Source organism: Mustela nivalis, assembly GCF_964662115.1.
Source record: "Mustela nivalis genome assembly, chromosome: 11".
NCBI classification, from domain to species: Eukaryota; Metazoa; Chordata; class Mammalia; order Carnivora; family Mustelidae; genus Mustela; species Mustela nivalis.
The window spans coordinates 49,003,546-49,019,851 of record NC_139030.1 but is presented as its reverse complement, the minus strand read 5'-3'; the positions used below and the strand labels follow the sequence as shown (position 1 = coordinate 49,019,851).

The 16,306-nt window shown below is 35.0% G+C and overlaps 1 protein-coding gene across 1 annotated transcript in view; it reads left to right on the top strand.

The window, feature by feature from the left end:
• The window catches only part of UBR3 (ubiquitin protein ligase E3 component n-recognin 3), a 241,053-nt gene that overhangs the window by 65,620 nt on the left and 159,127 nt on the right, over positions 1–16,306 (top strand). Inside the window, 6 exon segments of the mRNA XM_082689242.1 lie at positions 1,085–1,264; positions 1,835–1,968; positions 7,849–7,935; positions 14,502–14,567; positions 14,651–14,740; positions 16,126–16,254. Coding sequence (XP_082545368.1) covers positions 1,085–1,264; positions 1,835–1,968; positions 7,849–7,935; positions 14,502–14,567; positions 14,651–14,740; positions 16,126–16,254 — 686 coding nt within the window.

The window sequence follows — 16,306 nt, the reverse complement described above, 5'->3', positions numbered from 1 at the left end:
TTTTGGGCAAAGCATTTTTACGTTTTGGTTTCCATGTCTGGAGTTCTCCCTCATCACTTCTGTAAGGTATCATCTGTGATTTCCAGTTTCAGTTTCTTCGGAGTTAAAACAAAAAATCTGTATAAAGCAATCTGAGTGCAAAAATTCTAGGTTTTTATGATTTTTCTCTAAGATTTTTAGCATTTTCTTAAGACATTTTTATTGTCTTTCAAAAGCTTATGATTCAGTTTTTGTCATACCTGTCTTTATATTTTATCAGTTTATGTACTTTTAATTTAAAATTTATAACAAAAAGAACAGTTCGCGTGAACAGAAACAAAATGGACTCTGGATAAGCATATATCTTGGCTTATGTACTAGGGAGCAGGTTACTAGCTTTGTGCGTTCTGTATGTTATGGGTATTAGTATGTTTTACATTAGGAATGGGGGCTCATTTGTCCAGTGAATTAGTTAATTTGGACTAGATTAAGAGAGCTAAGGCATATATGCTGTAGCTTCTAATAGTAAAGATTTGTACATAGCTAATCTTTCCCCACACACAATAATATAATTAAACTTTGAGGATTTTTTAAAAAGGCTTAAGTTTATTTATATGTGTATCTTTCATTTTTGGGATACTGTACTTGCTAAAAAGTTATATTCACATATTTTTTGAGTAGAAGAAAGCAATTATACATCACATACAGATAGTTTGGTAAGATGGAATGAGATTAATCTAGGGATAAAATATTTTATTGATTAGAACTGAAGATACTGCATTATGTTTTTAAAATCAGGAAAATAATAAGGTTTTATGAATATATAGCTAGCTCAGTATCATGTAATATGTTAGACATGTGGTCATAATTTTTATAATGATGTGCTTAGTGTTATATTAATGTTTCATTTAATTTCCTTAAGATATGTGTCTTTCCCTCATTTTATAGATGGGGAAATTGATTCAGTGTCTAAGTAACACACCATATGTCTGGCTGGAGTTTGAATTGAGATATCCCCGATTCTAATGTATATAATGTGTATCGTTGTTAAAGTTTTTGTTTTTTTAAAACTTATTTATTACTGGGCTGTGTGTGTCTGTTTTAGATGAAGAAAATAGTTTACATGTGGTAGTGAACTGTGGAGAAGCATTACTGAAGAATAACACTTATTGGCCTCTTGTCAGTGATTTTATTAATATCCTTTCTCATCAAAGTGTGGCTAAGAGATTTTTGGAGGACCATGGTTTGTTAGTTACGTGGATGAACTTTGTATCTTTCTTTCAAGGTATGAATTTTACTTTTTTGTTAATTTTTTTAGTTTACAAAATGCCTAATGCAAGACGATCTAATATACTGATTAAAAGATAAAAGCACATCATTCAGGTTACATGTGAAGTATCTCATTTTAATTAATATTTGTAAGTACTTTAATCAATTGTTCATGAAAATATATCAGAGTTATGAAAAATACCAAATTATTAAAAAGGAAGCAGGAGTGTAAATCCTATACTTTAAATCATTAATCTAGAAATTCTAATTTATTCTTCAAGAAAGATTTATAACTTTATAAAATTTCAAATAGTGTCAATTAAAATAGTTTTGACTTTCTTATTTAACATACTCAATTATGTTATATAAGAAACAGTTCACAAAGTGTTTCTAAGAAAACCTAGTTTGTGAAAACTTCTAAAAGGACTAGATTATTTTACTTTATTTATTTATTTCTCTACATATTGTGTCATTTATGCCATTTGTGTGCACTGAGTGTTTGGTACTAGGAAGTATTTTACTTGATTTTTAATATGAATACTTGCTTCTATTTGGCAAGATTTATATCTGCTTTAATTTTTGCAAGGTATGAACTTAAACAAGCGAGAACTAAATGAGCATGTGGAATTTGAGTCTCAGACCTACTATGCTGCCTTTGCTGCTGAACTTGAGGCCTGTGCACAGCCAATGTGGGGGCTCTTATCCCATTGTAAAGTTAGGGTATGTTGAAAATATTTTTGTTAATTTCTGTCTTTACCTTTAAAAGAGTGATTTAAGAAAAAGATTTGTGAAAACATTGATTTGTTTACTCATATATATTAATGGGCAATGTTTAATTGTAAATTCAGCTCTGTGAACACTGACCTGAGACATTAACTACTCTTCTTTGGCAAGTTGGAGTTCATTATATTGTCAGATCCTTGCAGCCTTTCCTTACCGTGAATAGTCTTTGGAGCTTTAGAAGTCTCCACATTTATCTTTATTGCTTTATTTTATCCATTATCAGTTATTTATCTGTTGCTTCTTGTCTTTAAGGAGTGAGAATAGTTCTTAATAACGATTACATTTTTAAGATTCCAAGCACAAAATTAGTTTGCATTTCATACAACCTCCAGCTGTTTACCAAAGGAATCTTAAGAGTAGCATAGCTGCAACATTAATTCTTGTAATTGGATAAGAAAATGATCATTTGTAATTGGATATACTTGCGTCTTTGTATACAAATACAGATTTTACTTCTGCCTTTTTAAAGTAGTGGTTTAATGGATTTCCAGAGTCCTTGGATGATCCAGAAAAATGGAATTTCCTGACCCTACTAAACTAAGATCTTGACTGAGCTTTTGCTCTATGGATCCCATGAAGACCAACTGGCAGCATGTATCCATAAGCATGCTGGACCAGATTTTATAGTGGAAATATTTTGAAGTCTTGGATTCTTATCTTGGGTCTGCCTTTTTCTATTTATATTGCTTGGTCAACTCACTTAAAACTATTTGACAGTCTCCTTCTTTCTCCTTGTTTTTGAGAAAGCAAAACAAAAGAAAACAGAAACAGGACCCTGAAGCCTGCCCTTCACAGGGTTATTATGAGGCCCTCCTCCATATGTGCTTTAAATATATGAGTCCCTTTAATCAGATTTATATTTTCTCTCATGACTTCAGCTCTTCTCCAAATGCATGTGACTTACAATTTTGTTAGTCTAGCCAGGTTCAGATTTCTAGCAGCTCTGGTTATTCATGTAAATCTCATAATAGGTACATGGATTTTCTCAAATCACTAACTTATTAAATTCATTGGCCCATACTATATCCTTTATGTTATTTAATGGTGTCTGAAAGTATAGTTATCTAATACAGAAACTTTCTGTCCTTGCTGTGCCAGTTTTATTCAACCTGTAATTAGATACCATGAAATTTCTCTTCTACTCCAGAAATCCTCCCTACCACTTCTTTCCTGTCTTTTAATTTATTTCCTTATATCTTTAAAATCTGGGTTGTTAAGATAATTTAACTGGGTTTCCTGCCTCTAAATTCTTCCTACTCTGATCTGTCCCTCCCAGTACTGAAATTACCTTTCTAAGCTCTGTGCATCTTTCTCCTTTGCTTAAAAAATCATTAAAATTCTTATCAGTCTACAGGGTAACATCTGTGTTTCCTATAGAGACATTTAAGATCCTCCATCATTTGCCCTTAACTTCTCTCTCTCTCTCTTTTTTTGTAAAGATTTTATTTATTTATTTGACAGAGATCACAAGTAGGCAGAGAGGCAGGCAGAGAGAGAGGAAGGGAAGCAGGCTCCCTGTCAAGCAGAGAGCTCGATGTGGGGCTTGATGTGGGGCTCGATCCCAGGATCCTGGGATCATGACCTGAGCTGAAGACAGAGGCTTTAACCCACTGAGCCAGGTGCCCCTTAACTTGTCTCTTATAATTCATCTTCCATTTATACCACTCTATCTTTCTGTATGTCGTCACTGGATTGAATACCGTTTTTCAACATGTGGTATCGCTCTCTTGGTACTTGTGCATTTGTTCAAACTAATCCCTTTTGGCTTATGGTCTGTCATTCTTTCTGCTTATTCTTAGATTAGAATCATTTTGGAAGCCTTTTTAAAGTTTAATTTAATTTTTTAATTTTTAATTTTTAAAATTTTTTCAGTGTTCCAAGAAGCTTTAAGAATACATGTGCCTAAGCTCCATTTTCAGAGATTTTGATTTATTTGAGTGCAGAAGGACCTTGGCAGTGATTCTAACCAGAGTAAAGAACCACTGGTGTTAGTTCTATAAAAATGCTATTCAGCTGATATGTAATCTGCTCATTTAAGTTCTTTCAGTCAGGTTTATGATTCTAGTTTCAGTGCTTTCAGAGTACTTTGTTTAATTTCCACTGTAGCATTTATAAAAACAACAAAACAAAATAAAGCCCTGTTATATAATAAGAGGTTCATTTGTTCATTCACTAAAAAATTTTTTTTTTGTTTAATGCTGTTCTTATGCCAGACACTATCTGAACACTATGTAGATGCTTAGGTTTTGATGTTAAGCCAGATAGGCATGGTCCTTATTTTCATGGGGCAGTCTGATGGGGGAGATAGATGTTAAGTAGGTAAACACACAGATTCAATATGTAAGTGCTCTGTAGGAGAATAACAGTTTGCTCTGAGAGTAATGAGTGTGGGGGCTGATTTCTTGTGCTCAAAAGAGAAGTCAGGACTAAGATTATAAATTTTAGACCCTTGGTAACATAAATGGTATTTATCACCAGGGGGGTGGGATGAGATCAAGTAGGGAGAGAAGTGAACCCTGAAGAAAGAACTAACACTGCAACATCAGAGATAAGGGTGCGGAGAAAACCTAGAGGAGCACAGTATCCTATAAGCCAACAAAAGACAGTGATGGATCAGAGAGGTTGATATGATGTTAATATGAAAAGATCAGTATTTTAGGAGGATTATTCTGACAGTTGTGTTTAAGATGAATTTGGATTATGAAGTTGGGTTTATGTTTATCTCTGATAATGAACTCATTGTTTCTGGGTAGTTTAATTTTTAGCTTTGAAGGCCAGGATTGCAGTGTGTTATGGTTCCCTTAACCTAAGAAGTGAAGAGAATCGAGAAAGCAACCCCATTTAAGAGAATCTGAGAGAGTAGTTTCTCAGTTAAGGGAGTATTTAGTTCCTAATTAAGACATTCTCTTGATGAGCCCCCACATTCTGCCAGACGTTGTTCTTCACACTGTATTCTTTGTATTATATTCTTTATCTAGTCTTCATTGTATCTCTTATAAAATAGATAGTATCATCTCTTTCCTGCAGAAGTTAAATAACTTGCCCACGTTCACACAGCTGTTAAGTAGAAGCTGAGTTTGAAAACAAATCCATCTGATTTCAGCTCTTTCCTACTTTGCTGTAATTGTCTGTTAAAAGCAAGATTGTCTAGAGCTTTTTAGCAATACTGTTGTTGGGTTTTAGAAATGTAAGCTAGAAGAAAGACATTAAAGTAAAACAGCTATTTTGTTGTTTCTATTCTCTAATTAAAAGAAATAAAACTAAAGGATTAACAATAAAAATAACTTCACCTGGTAGCTTACTTTCTTTGTATGATTGCCCTAAATGCTGTTTGGTTCTTGAAAATGTTAAGAGCTAGTTAAACAACTAATACTATATCGATAACAGATTGGATAAAGGGATGGGACATTTCCAGAATCCTACTAGTTTTTGCTTTCCTAACAAAACAAATAAGCTGTGAAATCTCCATCTAGTGGCAGTTTAGGTAACTGTGGCCCTGACCCTTTGGAGCACGTAACTGCTTGTCACACATAGTGTTAGACTATGACATGGAACATTTTACAAACATTATTTCATTTGCTTCCTTCACAGTATTAGGAGGTAGATAGTATTATGTCCATTTATGTCCATTTTTACATATGCATAAACAGACTGAAAAGGTTATACAACTAGTAATGTGCACACTGCATTTTTGGATGGGTGTGTTAGTGGTAGGAGATGGGAGAAAGATGATCTGGACATCATTATTAAATATATTTAGGAATGGAATTAACTGGTCACTATTTTAAAGGCTCTTGATACATGCTTTTCAAATTTTTCTACAGGAGAGTCATAATCAGTTTGTATTTGTACCGAAAGGGTATTATGTTACCCTTTGCCCAAACTCTTGATAAGACAGGAGAACATTTGGTTTTAAATGTTTCTTTACCTGTGACTTATCTGCCACTTTAGTTTGGTTATGATACATTATTTATGGTAATTTAATAGTGCCATTAAATTTTTTCAGTAAGAAATTAGGAAACATAATGTATAAAATAATATTTTTTAAAGATAAATTTCATATAGTATAGATTAAAACAGGGTGAGACTCTTGGCAAAGAAACTAGATAAGTGATATTTGGTCTGGATGGTAGTGGACATAAGATGGACTTGCATGATAATATATATGATAGAATAATGAACAAGACAGGAGACTGAGCAGGATGAAGGAGAAGGCAGCAATGGGAAACTTAGCTTTCTTTAAAGCACAGAATAATTATAAAGATTTTTACCTACTTGACTTTGATGTAACCTGCACTTTTATTATACATCAAGGCCAAAAGTGTCTTCTTTTAAAAACTTTTTTTTATATTCAAATTTATACAACCTAAAATTCTATATTTTAACCATCTTAAAGTATTAGTTCAGTCATATGGTATATTCACAAAGCTGTACAGCTGGTACTACAAATTCCCCACTAATAACCCATCTACTAAAGAAACCTTATACTTCCCAGTCCCAGTCTGCTCTTATTCCCTAGAAACTGCTTTTCTCCCAACTGTGTCTATGAATTTGCCTAATCTAGACATTTCATATAAGTGGAATCATACATTATATAGCTTTTTGTGTTTGTCTTCTTTTACTTAGCATAATGTTTTCATGGTTCAACTATGTTATAGTGTGTGTCATTTCTTTTTGAAGCTGAATAGTAATCCATTGCGTAGATGTACCACATTCTACTTGTCCATACATGGGTTAATGCCAGTTTTTAGTTACTGTGGATAATGCTGCTGTGAACATTAGCATGTAAGTTTTCATGGGAACAAATATTTTTAATTCTCTTGGGTATATGAGAGTAGACTTGTTTGGTCATATGGTAACTCTGTGTTTAACTTCACAGTGGCTGTACCATTTTATATTTCCACTGGCGATGTGTGAGGGTTCCAGTTTCTCCACATCTTGTAAACGCTTTTTATTTTGCATTTAAAGAAAATAGAGCCTTCCTAATAGGTGTGAAGTGATAGCTTATTGTGGCTTTGATTTGCACTTTCCTAATGACTGATCATGTTGAACATCTCTTCATATGCTTATTTGCCATTTGTAGATCTTCTTTGGAGAAATGTCTATTCAGATCCTTTGCCCATTATTATTTTTTTTTTTTAAGAGAGGCTATCATGATTTATTTTGCCATTTAACTTAATAGTTTCCTATTTCAGTGGCTCAATTTCTCCATAAAACATTCTAATTTTCTTTCATATTACCTTCGAGTGGCACACACTTTTCTTTTTATCAAGCTAAGATATTCACAGGCTGCTCATAGTACTTAAATGTTCTCTGCTCTTTTGTTGGTCTGTTTTTTTTTTTTTTTTTATTGTGGCAAATATGTAAAATGCACAGTTTCATCATTTTTAGATGTGCAGTTCATTGACATTAAGTACATTCTCTGTGTTGTGCAACCATCACCACCATTCATCTCTAAGACGTTTTCATCATCCCCAAAGATGCTGTACTTATTAAACAGTTAATATTAAGAAACATAATATTTTTGGAATCTCTTTGAATAGAGCTTGATATACATCACATAAAACTATTTTAGCTTTGATTCATTTCTAAGAATAAATTATATAAAACATAACATGCTGTGTTTTTTAATTTTCCTAATTGTCTCTGGTTGTTACTATTAGTTTGTGAAACGATTTCTTAAAATGGCAAATGTGGTCTTTTGATTTTATATATATTATGTTACCATTATATGTAATTTTCATGTATTACATATAATTTGAAGCTGAAAATATACATATTTATATAATGTAAAATTTGTATAACTTATTATTTTAGGAAACTCAAGAGTATACTCGAAATGTTGTTAGATACTGCCTTGAAGCTCTTCAAGATTGGTTTGATGCTATTAACTTTGTAGATGAGGTATGTATATTTTTGACATATATAAAGGCACTTAAGAAAAGTGTTACATCTCATTTAACTGAAAATAATGAATATCTTTTCATGGGATAAGGCAAAGAAGTTAGGATGAGGTTATTACCATTAAGTTTAAAAAAGGAGAGGTGGACGATCAGTTCTTTGACATTTATGAGATTCTGAAGTGTACTAATCATACTTGCTTATAATTCCTTTATCTGTTATGAAGGGTTTATGTCTCCATATTTCTCAGGAGTAAAAATTAGTTTCATTTAGAGGGGTTAAAGTGACAGTGCAAATGTGGATAGGATAGGAGAGTTTAATGGAAAGGGTGTTACATCTTCATTAATTGGTCAGGGTTCTGTGGGCTTGAACAAAGGTGATTGTTATTAATAATGAGCTGAGAAGAGTTGGCACAGAACATACTCTGTATGAATTAAACAAGGGCTTCCTTGTAAATAGCTCAAGTTTTCTCTCAGAAGCCCCTTTTATTTCTTTTATAAAGTGGGTTCACAGTATGCCATATGCATAAGGAGGGCTGTGTTTCAGACCATTCCAACTCCCCCATCTCATTTCTGAATCCTGGGCAGATGGAACTCCTGCTGTCTGTATGTCTGTCTCTCTCTCTTTCTCTCTCTTTTTTGAGGGTGGGGAATTTTTTTCTTTTTCTTCACCTTTCTTTAAAAAAAATTTTTTTTTTTTAAAGATTTTATTTATTTACTTGACAGAGAGAGATCACAAGTAGACAGAGAGGCAGGCAGAGAGAGAGAGAGGGAAGCAGGCTCCCCGCTGAGCAGAGAGCCCGATGCGGGCCTCGATCCCAGGACCCTGAGATCATGACCTGAGCCGAAGGCAGCGGCTTAACCCACTGAGCCACCCAGGCGCCCTAAAAAATTTTTTTGATACAATCACAAACTTACTGAAAATTTGGAAGTGGAGTACAAAGAACTTTGTTTTCTTGAACCATTTGACTTGATGCCCATTACTCTCAAATACTTCAGTGTGTACTTCCTACAAGCAAGGGCTTTGTCTTATACAACCAGATACAATTACAAAAATTAGGAAGTTGACGTTAATGTATAATTACTGTCCAATCCTTAGAATTCCTTCATGTTTTATAAATTGTACACTGTTGTCCTTTATAGCAAAATCATCCTATTCTGAATCCCATGTTGCATTTAGTCATCATGTCTCCAGTCTCCTTCTGGGACAGTTTCTTATTTTGAAGAGTACAGCTAGCTCAGTTATGCTATAGAACACCCCTCAGTCTGGGTGTGTCCCATGATTAGATTCAGATTATGCCTCCATACATACTTTCAACCTGTTTTACTCCTTTGCCCTCTCTAGGATTAGTCACTCAACTGGAACTTCTCTCATTTCAGTTCTCATTTGTATTTGAAACTTAGGAGGTATTGTTGAAATGGTAGCATCACTAAGACAATGCTTTGAGGAAGGGGAAAACACCATTACACACAGAGGGTTACACACATGAAATTAATTGTTGAGGTCAGGGGTGGAGTTAAGGACACTTAGAATCATGTATGGTATATAGAGCAGCTGAACTCGAGGAAATAGTAGATTTATTTTTCACACAGAAATATTTTAGGAATTTATTGAATATTGGAAAGAATTTAAAGGGATTTTTAATAGAAGAGAAAATAAGCATAGAACTTAAGGAATCACACAGTATGGTTTGTTTTTTAAGGTATTTTCAAAGTTTTTTTTTCTTAAAGTGCTTTGGCATATTTGTTCCTCAAAACAACCCTTCGAAGTAGAGAAGGTATTATCTCCCCCCCACCCCCCACCTTTTTGTACAATGTACAATGGAGATGCAAAGATATTAAATGAATTGCCTATAGTTGCATAGAAAATTACTGGTAGTTCTGAGTCTAGAGCCCACATCTCTTAATTCCTTGTCTGGTAGTATTTCTTTTTCTTTCTTTCCTTTTTTTTTTTTTTTTTTTAAGATTTTATTTATTTGAGAAAAAGAGGGAGAGAGAAGGCGAGAACAGGGGGTGGGGAAGAACAGAGGGAAAGGAATAAGCAGACTCCCCACTGAGTGCAGAGCCCTATGTAGGGCTCAGTCTGTGGACCCTGAGATCACACCCTGAGCTGAAATCAAGAGTTAGACGCTCAACCAACTGAGCCACCCAGGTGCCCCTTGTCTGGTAGTATTTCAGTGCTGTTGGCTATTTTCAGTGGAAAGAGCTATAAAGTCAAGCAGACTCAAGTATACATTCTGGCTCTGCCACAAACCAACTAGCTATATGGTCTTAGTTTTTCTTTTTTAAGATTTTATTTTTATTTATTTGAGAGAGAGAGTGTGCGCACACACGAGCGGTGGGGGGGAGGGATAGAGAGAGGGAGGGAGAGAGAGAAACCCAAGCAGACTCCCCGCTAAGTGTGGAGCCCAACCTGGGGTCCAATCCTATGACCTGGAGATCACGACCCCAGCCTAAACTGAGAGTTGGACATGTAACCGACTAAGCCACCCAGGTGCCCTTTAAACAGGTTTTTAAAAGTTATTTTATTTTAAACATTTTTTAGCATTGCTGAATCCATCTCATCTGTTTATTTGAAGATAATATTATTAGCTAATGAGGATTGACTATGAGGCATGTTACACTTGTGATAAATATTTCTTTTACCATTCTTGTGAGTGAATATCAGAAGTTATTGGGGTAGTCTAGCACAGATTAAATAAATCTTTTGAACTGAATTAACACAAATCAAACAGTGATATTAGAAACAAGGGATAGAATAAATTTCCCAGTAAGTCAGGCCATTTAAGAATCCTCAAATACATGAATATCCTGTAGGGCAATGATTATGAATATGTGGCAGGGTAGTTTGATTGGAGTTCTTTGATGAGAGGGAAGTAGTATACTTATTAGGTACTTATTGAAGTAGAATATATTGAATGTTTGCTGCTTAAAAAACACTGGAGATAGGTGATGAAACAGTCCCTAATTTAAGGAAATGGGAGAAAGGTAAATGGTTAACATGATTCTAGTGCTCCTGTAAAGTTGTGACCAGGTACTATGGGGGAGAATAGAGTGTAGTATCTGATTTAGCTTGAGGGATTTAGGAAATGTTTCCTAGAGGAAATGTCATTTGAGCCAAGTCTTAAGGATATGTTAATCCATTGGGAGAAGGGATGTGTAGTATTTGAGGCAGAGAGAACAGCATAGAGGCACAAAAGATTGGTGAGTTAGGGATACTACCTGTGGTACATGAGTTTATGTGACAGGAGATGAGGCTGGAGAGGTAAGCTGTCTTCTCAAGGGTTAGAAGGTTATCAGGGGGTTGGAACTATAGGGAACCATTAAAGGATTGTGAATGGAGGAGGTACAAGATTTAATTAATGTTTTGGGAAGATCACCTCCTGGAACATATTTTAAATAGCTTAAGGTATTTTTGAATGCAAGGAAAAAAACATTATTGAGGCAGCTTAATTTAGGGGAGGCCTAATTTCTTGTGAGTACAAAGTGGGTATCTCAGGGATCTTATGGCAGCCTCAGTTCCTGAGGAACTGAGTAGAAAGCTGAACAGGAGCTCCTGTCTTTGGCCTTTGCTTTGCCCTATTTACCTTATTTTTTCTTCCCCTTCTGTGTATTGGCTTTCTGTGCTTCTTGGCCTACCTATGTGATGAAGTTGTTAAAATTTCAAGCATACATCAAGATTCTGAGGATGTCTCTGAATCCAACATCCACTTTTTTTTAAAAATAAAAATTTAAAAGACTTATTTATTTGAGAGAGAAAGAGTGAGTGAGTGCACGAGCTTGGGGAGAGGCAGAGGGAGAGCAGGGGGGAGAGAGAATCCTCAAGCAGACTCCTTACTAAGCAGGAGCCTGACATAGGGCTCGGTCTCACAGCCCTGAGATCATGACCTGGGCCGAAATCAAGAGTTGGATGCTTAATGAACTGAGCTACCCAGATGCCCCCCAACATGAAGTTTTTTAAGAGAAAACTTATTTCTTATTGTTCAGGTTGTATGAGATATCTTCTGCCCCGATTCCAATTAGATATGGCTATTATAAATGACTGTCAGGCTCCATTCTGTCCGTGTGTTCAGGAGATGGAGTAGGGAGAGATGTTCTGAAAAGATGGGGAGAGTTGTGAGCTTGGCAGATAGCACAAAGGTGTGTCATGGAGAGTAAGAATGGAAAGCAGGAGGTGTTACTGAAATCTAGGCACTAATTGTTGTTGAGGGCTGAGCTAAGGTTAGGGGCAGTGTGGAAACAGGGAAGGAAGTTGATTAAGAGATATTTGGAAAAGCTAATAAACACGATTTGGTGCCTCATCAGATGTTGGAGACTTGTGAGAGGGAAAGAATCTACACTTCAGATTTGAATTACTAGGGAACTGGAGAAGAAACATTGAGGAGGATTGCATTTTAGGACAAAGATGCTGAGTTTAGTTTGGACCCAAAGTATTTGTGGTTCGCATAGACTATTAAGTGATGATGTTCAGTAGACACTGGAATGTAAGATTTGGAATTTAGGAGCGAGACTTCTGCTAAGATTTGGGAGTCCTCTTGGTCGAGTTGGCAGTCCAAGCTGTGAATCTGGATAAAGTCACCTAGAAGGAGAGGAGTAGAAAGCTGAGAATGATGTCTGACAACCTCCGTTTTATATGGAAGCAGTGGAAGAAGAGTTTAGCAAGTGGCTAATCTGTCACATGAAAAAAGAAGGGATTATGGAGTATAATGCTGCAGAAGAGCATGAACTTAAGAAATACTAAAGCCTTGAAAGACACGACAGAGTCCATGACTTTGTAGGTAATAGTACTATGTGTTGGGTACTATGTTAAAGATAATCCTCACAGTTGTCCTGCTGCTTATTATTTCTGTTCTACAGGCCAGTCATTTTGGCATGGAGAGTTTGAGTTTCTTGCTCACAGCTTATAGCTGGAGGTGGCAGAGTCAGGGTTTGAACTCATGCAAATCTAGCTTTTAAGAGTCTGACTGTCCTTAATACCTTCAGAGGAAACTGAGGGAGATTCTGATTTAGCTAGTTAGTATAGAATACCTTACTCAGGTGATTATAGTAATGTGGGAGCAAACTTATTTTTAGTTGTAAAATAAGCATAACATAAAATTTACCATCAGGCATTTTTAAGTTTATTTTGAAGTATAAGTATTGTTAAGTATATACACATTGTTCTGCAGCGAAACTCCAGAATTTTTCATGTTTGAAAACTGTAACTCCTCATTTTCCTTTCCTTTCCAGCCCCTGACAACTATCATTATGTTTTCTGTGTATGATTTTGACTATTCTGTGTACTTCATATAAGTGGAATCATACAGTATGTCTTTTTGTGACTGACACTTCAATTTGGATAATGTCCTTAAATTTCTTTTTTTTTTTTTTTTAAAGATTTTATTTATTTATTTGACAGAGAGAGATCACAAGTAGGCAGAGAGGCAGGCAGAGAGAAGGAGGAAGCAGGCTCCCTGCTGAGCAGAGAGCCCGACGCGGGACTCGATCCCAGGGCCCTGAGATCATGACCTGAGCTGAAGGCAGCGGCTTAACCCACTGAGCCACCCAGGCGCCCCTGTCCTTAAATTTCTTACATGTTGTTGCATTTATCAGAAATTCCCTCCTTTTTATGGAAAGCAAACAAAAAGAAAACTAAGGGATGGTGACATATTGCAACTCTTTATAACTTTTTTATAACTTTATACCAGTATTACATCAGCATAATTGAATGTTCTGGATAAAGTTTTTTTTTTTTTTTTTTTAATTTTATCCAGAAAATATTTGCAAAAGCATTTAAAAACAAACAATACCTTTTTAATTTTTAATTTTTCTTATTTGTTTAAGAAGGACAGTTGTTATATAGTTTTGTTCTATAGTGATAGAATGATCCATGGGATTTGTAGATTTAAAATACAATTTTTATAATATTTACAAGAATGTCAGTTCCTTGATACATACGGTACTAAGCTTTCTCAAGGAGGGTGTGTGTTCAGTGCCAGTGTGGGGAGCAACTTATCCAGCTTGTGAACATAGGCAAGGCCTTCCCCTGTACCTCACTCTAGGACTGTGATCAGAGCCTCTTACCATCTGAGTACAACAGTGGAGTCCAGACTGGCTCTTCAGTCTTAAGTTTCCAAGCTTGAACTTCCCTACTTATAAAATGAGAACATTAATAGTTTATACTCCATAGAGTTCTTCTCAGGGTTAAATGAGGTACTGTGAGTCAGGTCAGTTGTGATTATTGTTCTGGTTACTACCGTCATGTTTGGTGTGCATGCATTTGAAGATTCCCAAATAGGCTACTGTCAAGGGAAATCCATTCCATCCCTTGTTCTGTGCTAGATGCTTCGGAGGATTCGGCCTTGAGTTGTATATAATTTCTGCCTTCAGAAACCTGCAGTTAGGCATTTCAAATGGAATTAATTTTATCTATGCAGTGGTTTTTTAAAGCTATATCATCTAAAAGTTTAAGTTTTGTTAAAAAGGTATAGGAATAAATCAAGGTAAAAGTGTGGTTTTAGCATTCTGAAACCTTTGAACTTAGCATTCTGAAACATTCTTTGACTTGTGGATTTTGTTTGTTTATTCCAGCCAGCACCTAACCAAGTCACTTTTCATCTTCCCCTTCATCGTTACTATGCTATGTTTTTGAGTAAGGTAAGATTATTGTCCAGCAATTTTTTTTTTAAATATTGGAAATTAAGTGTTGAATTAGTAATTTTTTCTTTCATAATTTTTAGGCCGTGAAATGTCAAGAACTAGATTTGGATTCTGTTTTACCTGATCAGGAAATGTTAATGAAACTAATGATTCACCCACTCCAAATTCAAGTATGTATTCAGGCTTTTATTTTAATTGAATTTCTTGGTTATGTGGTTCGTTCTTTATTTTATTTTTATGCCTTAAATTTACATTGTTGTTATAGCCAAAATGTTTGAAAAAAAATTTTTTTTAAACTTAGGTATTTTTGCTAGATTATAGTTTGGTCTTTTTTTTTTGTCCTATGAAACTTATATTTAGTTACAATTTCCCCAGGAATTCTTTTCACTGTATTTACTCATAGGGAAGTTTCTTTCTTTCTTTTTTATTTTTTTTTATTAACGTATAATGCATTATTTGTCCCAGGGGTACAGGGCTGTGAATCATCAGACTTACACATTTCACAGCACTCACTATAGCACATACCCTCCCCAATGTCCATAACCCAACCACCCTGTCCCCATCCTCAGTTTGTTTCCTGAGATTAAAAGTCTCTTATGGTTTGTCTCCCTCCCAGGTCCCATCTTGTTTCATTTTTCCCTCCCTTTCCCCCGACGACCCTCGACCCTCATAGGGAAGTTTTTAACATACTACAGCACTGTTTTGAGAGTCAGGAGACCCAACAGATTTCTAGCATTAGTACTACATCAATTTAATTACCATGTTGTTTGGGGTAATTTGATCCTTAGTTTCCCCATCTGAAAAATGAGAGGAGAGAAAAGAGGATTTTCATGCATAAGCACTATGGTTTCTTTCAGTTCTAATACTATAATTTTGTGGGCCAACTGCTTATGTATAGTAGATGGACTGGCACTTTAATTTGTTTTTCCTGGCAATTTTAGATTTTTTAATTATCATTGAACTTTCACACTGTGGGTTAAGAGCAAGTAAGAGATGAAGTTATGACTGTGCTTGGTTTTAATTGATGCAGGATGCAAATACATGAAGAATTAAATATTAATGTTATGAAACATTATAATCTGACCTTCTGTTACCTGCTAATTATTTGAAAAATGACTAGTTTGGGACAGTCAACTTTGTTTTATACTTGTTCCTGTGTTTCTTTAAGCATAACTTAATTTTTTTCTCGAGAAGGAAGGTGTTAAATATAAGTGTCATTGATTCCTCATGAAAGATTTCATTGAAAATTGTTATAAATGTTTGCTGGAATCATGGAAAACTAACTCATGTATAAACTCCAAAAGAAGGGATTGTATGAGCATATTAAGTGAGCACATACATTTAAAAGCTCATACATTTTAAGTGCCTAATGAGCACTTAAAAATTTTAAAATATGTATTTGAATGGATATTTTAAACTAACATGGGTCAGGATGTCATGCTTAGGGTCTGATCAAGTTATAAAATATTTTGAAATGATTATTCATTGTAACATGTTTTTCATAAAGATTAAATTTAGAAGACTTCTTTAATTTACTTAATTTTTGGTTTACTAGGCAAGTCTTGCTGAAATCCATAGCAATATGTGGGTAAGAAATGGTCTACAAATCAAAGGACAAGCTATGACCTATGTCCAGTCTCATTTCTGTAATTCCATGATTGACCCTGACATTTACTTACTACAGGTAAGCCAACTTGATAATGCAGATATTGTACTTTACAAATATGGGATTAGTT